The sequence below is a fragment of the Mus pahari genome, chromosome 1 (assembly GCF_900095145.1).
Source record: "Mus pahari chromosome 1, PAHARI_EIJ_v1.1, whole genome shotgun sequence".
NCBI classification, from domain to species: Eukaryota; Metazoa; Chordata; class Mammalia; order Rodentia; family Muridae; genus Mus; species Mus pahari.
Window position 1 is genome coordinate 36,175,241 of NC_034590.1, and position 9,858 is coordinate 36,185,098.

At 44.6% G+C, this 9,858-nt stretch overlaps 1 protein-coding gene across 2 annotated transcripts in view; it reads left to right on the forward strand.

Moving 5' to 3' along the window:
• Positions 1-9,858, forward strand: part of Trpm1 (transient receptor potential cation channel subfamily M member 1) — a 121,794-nt gene that overhangs the window by 87,947 nt on the left and 23,989 nt on the right. The window contains exons 19-23 of one of the 2 annotated variants that reach the window (XM_021187332.1): positions 127-258; positions 2,054-2,182; positions 4,855-5,106; positions 7,644-7,818; positions 9,078-9,098. In XM_021187332.1, the coding sequence (XP_021042991.1) occupies positions 127-258; positions 2,054-2,182; positions 4,855-5,106; positions 7,644-7,818; positions 9,078-9,098 (709 nt within the window). Of the gene's footprint in view, positions 1-126; positions 259-2,053; positions 2,183-4,854; positions 5,107-7,643; positions 7,837-9,077; positions 9,099-9,858 lie in introns of both variants that reach the window. The other variant, XM_021187338.1, reaches the window with a different exon arrangement.

Below are 9,858 nucleotides of genomic sequence, written 5' to 3' on the forward strand. Positions count from 1 at the left end.
CCCACCTGCAGGCCACCTGCCAGGTGTTGGAGATGGCCTATTCCCACCTGCAGGCCACCTGCCAGGTGTTGGAGATGGCCTATTCCCACCTGCAGCCTGCCTGCCATATACTATGCTGTTTTCCAGGATGCAAATGCAGATGCTGGCTCAAGAAAGGGGGATGAGGAGAATGAGCACAAAAAGCAGAGGAGCATTCCCATTGGAACAAAGATCTGTGAATTCTATAATGCGCCCATTGTCAAGTTCTGGTTTTACACAGTAAGGCCCTCCCTGACGATTGCCCTTGGTCATGTGGGGAATACTGAGAACTACAATGGAATCAAGAAAAATTTCTAAAATTTCAAAAGGTGTCCAAAAGTTCATTGAGCTAAAAACAAAACTAGGACCAGCTGAGGGCTTTATAATTAGATCCCAATACATTGTCATACATACTTTATGTATGTAAGGGTATTGGCCATCCGAGGCCCTCCATGACTTCCTGAAGCAAAATAGCCATATTCTATTTGCTGAACAGAAAGGATTTTTAAATGCTGTTAGTAATTAAAACTTAGGGCAGTTTTGTTTGGTTTTAAGATAAACAAAATGGGGGGGGGGCTGGATAGATGGATCAGTAGTTAAAAGCACTTGTCTGCTGTTCTAGAGGTCCTGGGTTCAATTCCCAGCATCTACGTGGTGACTCACAACTGTCTATAACTGCAGTCCCTGGGCATCCACAGATGCTAGGCACATGGTACTTAGACATACATACAGCCAAAACACCCACACACAGAATGATTTTCAAATAGATGTAAGAAAATGTTTTTTAAACAAAAATGACTAATGCATTAAAGGGCAGAGTCACAGATCCCCTTTTCCCCACTGACTTGACATGGATAGTTTCTATCACTTTAATGCACACCCACACTGATCAACCTCTAAAGAGAACAGGGTTCTTTCACCTGACGGTACTGATGTTTCAATCCCTGTCAGTTGGTCCTGGTGTTCTTGGACCTGTGGTAAGGTGGCTCACCATAGCTGGGAGTCTGTGGCAGAGCAGAACCACACTTCCCACTGCTGTGGAACAAAGGAACGTAAATGGAAGGTGCTCAGTCCCAATGTTCCCTCAGAAGGCCCACCCCCCCACTGACCTCCTTCTGGGCCCCAGCTCTTACAGGCTGCACCACAGGCTGGGAACAAAGCATTTAACACATGGGCCAATGGGAGCATTTCCAATAGAAACAATAGCAAGACTGAAGCCAGATCATAAACACACTCAGAGTTAACGAAGACTGTCTTCTCTAAAGCCCTCACCAAACAGATGTGCTTAGAAACAGCAGGTCATTTTCCAGGCTTGGGTCTGTCTATGCTCCTTTGAAAATGAGGCTCACTAGTTGCAAGAGCAGGACAGGACACAAGAACAGATTGGAGCAGTCCCAGAGTCATGCCCAGAGTAGTTTGGGCACAACACCATTCTGGAGAACCAGCTGCAAAGAACCTCCCTCCAGCCGTGCCCTTTCCCCATGTACCTCAACTCTTGCCCCACCCCCATCCTACCCCTTTCCTTGTCAAAAAGATAATTTGTTGTGGCCACAGAATATCACAGACCTGTCACTGGAAATTGGGGAGTGGGGGTTAGGGACTCAGGTCAGCCCTGTGACCCTTCGCTGAGAATTCGTCCACATGGCCTCTCCTAGCTTCTCAGTTGTCTATCTACAATGGAGGGATTTAAGAGCAAGCTGGGTGAGACAGGAATGCTAAATCATCCTTGCCATTTTCCCAGAATATAAAAGACATACCAGCAAACTACCAAAAAGGGTTCCTTGTAAAATATGATTCTTGCAACTTCATAACAAAGGTATAGTCGGGCAGAGCATAGGCTGTCTATGTCAGAGCCTGTATTGCACCAACGTGTAGGACACCCCCCCCTCCAAACTACCTCAGTTTCTGAACCAGTGATATACACAAAGGAAGGGTGTCCTCTAAGTAGGTCAGTCTATGGGAAGAAGACTTTTGTAGATGAAACACCGAATGTTATCCCTGAGACACACCTGCCATCTATTCATTCCTTCTTCAGATCTCCTACTTGGGTTACTTGCTGCTGTTCAATTATGTCATCCTGGTGCGGATGGATGGATGGCCCTCACCCCAAGAATGGATTGTCATCTCCTACATTGTGAGCCTGGCATTAGAGAAAATTCGAGAGGTGATTATTGAAAAGGCTTGTCCCACCCCCAACCCCTAATGGCTGAGTTCAATTCCAGATGCTAGTAACTCAGAGTTGGATGCAGATGACGGCTCCCCCCCCCCCCGTGAGCCTCCCTCCCTCGGAGGCATCCCCATCCCCCGTCATTCCATTTGCTTGTTTCAGATGTGTGTACCCCCTCACTGAGTTTCAACTCACAGTTCAAAACGCAAGCAAAAATAAATGACACGATGATAAAACTAGGCTTGAGTGTATAAACAAGCTACACCAAATGCTGCCAGCTACTTGAGATGAGCCAATAGTTACAAATGGGCACACATTTTGACTGTCTTTTGAGACCTGAGAGTTAAACTGGAGAGATACATGAGATAGCACTTTTTTAAAATGTGCGTGTGTGTGTGTGTGTGTGTGTGTGCTTGAGAATGTGTGTGCATGTCTGTGGGAATGCACCCATCCATGTGGGTAGACTTGCCCATGGTCACTTAGGTTAGCTTCATTTGACCATTTGTCTACCTTCAGGTTTGAAGCATGGTCTCTTAAATGAGCCTGAAAGCCACTGTTGTGGTTAGACTGTCGGTGGGAAGGTCTCTGGATCCCTGTGTCCCTGCGACATTCCTGGCCTCATCACAGTGCTGGAGTTATAGGCACATACCACCTTATCCAGATTTTACATTAGTTCCAGACATCTGAACTCAGGGCCTCGTGCTTGCCCAAGAAGCACTTCACCCACAGATCCTCCTCCCCAGCCCCAGAAATGGCATTTATGCTGTAACTTGGGACTTTGGGTCACACTGTGCATTTGCGCAGTTGGTCTCTTGTCCACGGGGTGCATGGAAGTAGAGTTCTCTGTTTGAGGAAGAGAGGCCCCCACCCCCACCCCGAGGCCATAGGAGAAGGAGCTGAATAAGGCGTGGCTTCAGAAAGAGGCTGTTCTCGATGTAATTCCACTGAAAGAAAAAAAAAAAAAAACCTGAAAGAAGAGAGAGGAGTTGCTTACCCACATCAGTTGTTTGGCACCAAGCATAGCAGTGACTCGGATTACCCAAGGGCAGGCCTCCCAGAATGGGGCAGGTGTGGGCCTAACAGCAGCACCTGCAGCAAATGGGTGACATGCCCACCTGGTGAGAGGTGGGGGGGGGGGATCTGGGTGGGGCCCAGAACATCTGCTGCAAGCAGAGGGGCCCAATTTCTAAAGGAAGTGCTGAAAAAGAACAGACACAGTCCTACACAGGACACAGAGGGGAAAAAAAAAAAAGCCAAGAAGGCAGTTTCTTCAGGAAGTGGAGGAAACACCCCTGAGGACGGGTCTTCTGCTGCCACCCACAAGTCTGAACTTAACTACATTCACTCCCAAACAGCAAGTTTTTATCCAGGCAGACCAGGAGCTTAAAGTGAAAAACCACACAATACCGATTGCCATCTTTTCCCTACCGACATAGAACCAATACTGTTACTTCATAATTACTGTTACTTTGTAATTACTGTTGACCTCATCCAGTAGAGTAAGTTTGATGTCGCTGGTCAAATGACAGCTGAGCAATCAAGAGTGCTGGGAATTCCCTCTCTACCCCACCCTCTTGCATGACTCCTATTGCTTCTCCGGCTCGGTTCCGTTAGATTTCTGTGGCTGTTACAATCCAGGACTTCCCGAGGGGCCTGTCTTACCATTATATAACGTGTATGATGCGGGGGTGAGGGGACACACATGTAGGAGTCAGAGGACGATTTGGGGAATCCATTTTTGTCTCTCTAGCTTTATGTGGGTCCCAGGCAATCAACCTCAGATCACCAGGCTTGTATGACAAGTGTCATGACAAGTGTCTTTACCCATTGACCCAACTTGCTATCCCTCCATCAAGATCCGGATCCTGCGAATAGTTACAGGAGAGACAGGGCAGCTGTCAGCCAGCACACATGGCTTGTTGAGACATTGAACCCTTCTGTGTTAGTTGATAGCCAACACTCCACTGGTCCTGGAACCCCAGGATCTCCCCATGATTTCCAAAGCTGAAGGGGTACCCTGGCATGACTGCCTTGTACCCTGTGTGCCTCCCCTGTGCCTGGCATGACTTTATATGTATGACTATGCATACTGCTGGCTGAATAGTTTCCACTTTATTCTGTGTGGAAGTGTCCTCTTAGTCAGCGGTGATGCAGAAAAAGGATATCTCAAACAGGAGGGAAAATCTGGTTCAACTTTCCCTGACTTCTCATGTCTAACTTGAGAAGGAATTTTGGCAAGCCCACGTTTCCCAGTCCCATCCAGCCATCCTCTGCCAGGTGGGTCATCCTTCGGTGGTGACAGAGAACTTGTCCCTGCTCTAGAGTTGTCCTTCTGTAGAGTTCTGGAATGTGAGCCAACAGGCATGAGTCCAGATAATTAAAAAGGGAATCAAAAGGCAGCTGCTCTAATTACAGCCAGAAGGAGACAATTTGGAAGGCATTTCCTGAGTCTACGAAACCCCTGCATCTAAGAACACAGAGGGTTCTGTGGAATTTCCCTCTCTAGATATACCCTCTGCCAGGAAAAAATTCATGTGCAGAGTTCTTCAGCCACAGAGGCCCAGGATGCCCTGGATCGTCCTGGCACTCTTATCTCTCCTAGAATCTAATGATGATAAGGTTTCTAAGAGGACCCTCTCAGCTTACTGCTCTTTGGGGTTTACTTGCAGATCCTCATGTCGGAACCAGGCAAACTCAGCCAGAAAATCAAAGTGTGGCTCCAGGAGTACTGGAACATCACAGACCTCGTGGCCATCTCCATGTTCATGGTTGGGGCCATCCTTCGTCTCCAGAACCAGCCATACATGGGCTATGGCCGGGTCATCTACTGCGTGGATATCATCCTCTGGTACATCCGAGTGTTAGACATCTTTGGTGTCAACAAGTATCTTGGCCCCTATGTGATGATGATTGGAAAGATGGTTAGTAACAATTCCCTATGAGTAACCAGACAACTTGGCGTTAGAGCACTGAACCAAGCTAGGGTGTGGCTTCCTTTGATTTTGTTTTAGTCTTTCCTTTGCAGCTGGCTTAACACATGCAATTGCCCTGCGTGCTGACATCTTCATAGACTCCAACAGGAAAACATGAGTTGCACATTTCCTATACATGCCCTTACAGAGACATTTATCTTTTACTGTGCACCAGGGACTTGATACATGGCATCTTCCTTCTTCCATGTCATATTTCAACTTAGCATGATAACTGCATTTATCAAATTTGTTCTGATTTGATATTGATTATATTGCAATAGTAAGAGAAAAGAAATCGTCCTTCACTTTTCTAAGAGTCTGCTTTGCTGTCCCAGGACATAAGAGAGCCTAAGTTCTTAGACTGGGGAGTGAATAAGAACACTGACTGTTCTTCCAGAAGACCTGGGATCTATTCCCAGCACCCACATGGTGGCTAACAACCATCTGTCATTCCAGTACCAGGAAGCAGACACTATCTTCTCTCTTCCGAGTGCACTATATACACATTACATAGACATACATGCAGGCAACGCACACATACCCATAAGATAAAATAATTTTAAATTTAAAAAATAATTAAGCGACAGTTGTATCTCGATATACTTGTTCTGCATCTTGGAAGCTAGAACGATCACAGAAATAATTCACACCAGGATCTGGATTTCATGTTTTAAGAAGTAGCGTCCACTTTAGAAAGCTCTCATAGTAAAATTCAGATCGATAACTCCCTAGCCTTTGGCAGAAGTCAGTGACCGTGAGACCTAAGGCTGGCCCCTACCTGTAACCCAACAGGCTTTGGCTCATATGCTCTATCCTAGGGTGGCTATGTTCTTTGGGTGACTGGTATGAGAAAAAATCCATGATGACATTTATTTTCAAAACAGGTCACAGAACGTGAGACTGCTCACAAACCAGCCAAGTTGTTCCTGACTACCACAATGGATTGTGTTAGGTCTAGTCCCAGAAGAAGGCCATCTTCTAAGTTGCATAACAATCAACTAATGGGATAATAAAATACTAATTATTAACTTAATAGAGCCAGTGGGTTTGAGCTACAGGACATATGGTTTAGTTAATTCCAGTAAGGACTCTTAAACTCAGACGTGTTCAAAATTAAGGATGACAGGATCTAGAGAGATGGCTAAATGGTTAAGGGCACTGGCTTCCAGAGACTCTGAGTTTGTTTGGAATCAAGCAGCCACAACTGTCTGCAACTCCAGTCCCAAGTGATCTGACACCTTCCTTCCATTGGCACTGCATGTGTGTGGTGCAGACAGACTTGTAGGTAAAGCACCCATATACATAGAAAAGTGGTTTTGTTTAAATTGGGGGTTATAGTAGTTAAGCACCAGCAATGCAGCTCAGTACCTGCCTCGCACATACGGTTCAATCCATAGTACCACGTAAAAGGGAGGAAATGGCATTTATATCAGCTTAGCACCCAGAGCCCTCAGCATTCACGTGTGTCCTCATAATTCTTCATTTCCAAGATGGATTCTCTCTTGCTGTTGCTCCTAAAACCTCCCATGTTTTTTGATATGAGTCATTCCTTTCTCTATTTCCTTGTCATTTTTAAGACAGGGTCTTGGCTAGCCCTGGCTGGCCTGGCAATCATTATGTAGACCAAAGTGGCCTCAAATTCACAAACCACCCCGCCCCCACCTCGGCCTTCAAGTGTTGGTGTGCCACCACAGCCAGCCCCTTCTCTGTTTGCAGTTATAATTACCAGAAGAGCATCTGCGTATGGGTGTGTCTTTTGGCTTTTTGTCACCATCATAAAATACAACTTATAAAAGAAACTGTATATTACAGCTCACAGGCATGGTTGGCTGAGCCTGTTGCTCTGAGTGTGTGTCAAAGGAGTGCCTCGTGTCAGAGTGCATGTCAGAGCAAGGCAAGGAGAAAAGAGAGAGGGAGGTAATGAAGTCCAACCCTCATCCTGATGCCTTAAAGACCTTACAAAAAAAACCACACCTCTCAAAGGTCTCATCTCCATCCTGGGGATCAATAGTGCCAGCTTGAAAACTAACCCTGGAACACATGGACTTTAGTGTTGTCTACTCTAGATACAAACTCAAGAGCATAATTCAAAATTGTGAGAGTCATTCTAGAACCAAATGAGAGTGATGAACAGCAATAAGAAAGAAAGAAAGAAAGAAAGAAAGAAAGAAAGAAAGAAAGAAAGAAAGAAAGAAAGAAAGAAAGAAAGAGAGAAAGAGAGAAAAAGAAAGAAAAGCAAGAAGGTTCCCATATAGATGAAGGCAGCAGGGTTCTGGAATAACACAAATGCTTTGTAAAGGATATAAAGAGCCAGTGGATGAGCAGGGGCGAGGGGAAAGCTTGCTTCGTTATAACTAAAGTTACACCTTTGGGGAGCACAATAGCGCGAGCCAGTGTGGACTTGGTCCAGCAGCCAAACTGTGAGAACCGTGCTCTCCCTGTTGCAGATGATTGACATGCTCTACTTTGCGCTCTCCCTGTTGCAGATGATTGACATGCTCTACTTTGTGGTCATTATGTTGGTTGTGCTGATGAGTTTTGGAGTGGCTCGGCAAGCCATCTTACACCCGGAGGAGAAGCCTTCCTGGAAACTGGCCCGGAACATCTTCTACATGCCGTACTGGATGATCTATGGAGAGGTGTTTGCAGACCAGATAGACCGTAAGACTAGAATTCATAGTAAGACTCTCTTCCCTGCTTCCAGGGCAGATGATCAGTTCCAAATTAATGGAAGAGCGTGCATTAATTTGGAAGTAGTGTTTTTCATTCCGCCAAAGGCATTCGATGATTTCATGAAGAAATAAGTACAGACTGCAGTGTAGATTTTGAAGTGTCAGCTTTTTTTTCTCTAAAACCCACTCTCTAGAGTTCTGAGTCTCACTTCCCTTGAGCTATTGGCTGTGACATCACACGATGTAGCCCCAGATATTACATTCATTAACTCACAACAACTATAGTTACCTGTACAGGGCCACACACCAGACCAGGACTATCTATCAATAAGTCAAGGAAATAGGAAGGGTTCACAGGCCCCTATCCTTTACCTCTGATCTATTGACTATCACTGTCAATAGACTCTGGGAAAGGGGAAGAATCACTGTCTTTAGTTGTGTATCCCCTGCTGAGCTTACCAGACTCCAAAGACTACTGCAAAACTCATGGGCATACAGGTGGTCCTGATTAATCGAAGTGAGTCACAAAACAAATGACTAGTCATAAATAGGAGAGAGACATTTGTGGGGGTGGGCAGGGAGGTTGACAGGGAAGTTAGAAAGGTGGGGATGTACATGATTGGTACACATTGTATACATGTGAGAAATTGTCTAAAAATGAATTTAATTAAATATATATTTAAAGCAAGTAAACAGAACATTCTGGACTATAGACTGTAAGATCTTTATGGCTCATGTTTTTTAATTATACTGGTTAATGAGAGATGATAAAGTGGTAAACAAAAGACTATACTTTTTTCCAGTAACGCAATTAAATGCAGATTTTTAGTTCCGCATCTGACTGCTTCGCTGTCCCTTGGTATCTATTTGTGCTGATGAGGTTTTCACGGTAGGATTCAGGGAATGCTTGGTTGTTCAACTCAAAAGTTAAAAGGATCATCTGCCAGCAACACTGTGTCTTTTCAGTGCTTTAGCTCGAGTTGTGGCTCACAGACATATGGCTAGGTAAATATTCATGACGTCCATTTCTCAGAATTAATGATGGGCACTTTTATTCTAAGCAGAGCATTGCTTCCAAGCATCAGCGTGCAACTCTCAGGCTCGAGTCTTTGCATCTCTTGGCAACAAATCAGCTCTAGTGTTGGTAAATTGTTTTACATTCCTCTCAACCATCGTCTTGTTCTCTTTCCCTCCCTCCTGGGATGACTGAAACACAACACACACTCCTCGTATTCAACGATCACCTAGTCTACGCCATGGAAATCAACCGTAAGTTCACATGGAATTGGTGGGTTTTCTTTGAGAACAGCCTTTTCTCTCAGTTGATCACTGATATTCTTATCCTATTTTAAAACATGTCTTCAGTTTTCTCAGGCCCAAACCTCTTTAGACTTCAAATAAAAGTAAGCAGACTATAAGCTCCACATTGGGATTATCCAGTTTCCCTACCTTGGGAAATAGGTCTCTTAAGTGAACAGATGCAAACATGACTCCACAGTTGATCTGAGATGGTGGCAGGCACCCCCTACCCCACATCTGAACCAAAGTGTTTTCGGACTTAATGCACAATGCAGCTAAGAAAATAAGAAGAAGACAGTGTCAGCTCATGGCAAACAGTTAAAAGACACAACAGGTTTCTAACAGACAACACAAGAAGATACAATAATGGTAAATGAGACGGTTTAATCATTGAGAACTTGGATATAATAGGGTGTGGCTTGATTGTAGAATAGCCTGTCTAGCTGTGCCAGCCCCTGTATTTATTTCTCTGGCACTACCAAACAAACAAAGCTTCTAAATGAAGTGGGATGAGTGAGAAAATGGGAAGTATCTGCAAGTACAACAAGCTCATTATGACTATCTCAGAGTGAAAAATATAAGTTTTATTACCTCCTTCATATGATTTGATATTTTTTTATTTTTCTTTTATTTTTATTTTTTATTATTATTATTATTATTTTCTTTATTTACATTTCAAATGCTATCCCGAAAGTTCCCTATATCCCCCCCCCGCCCCTGCTCCCCTACC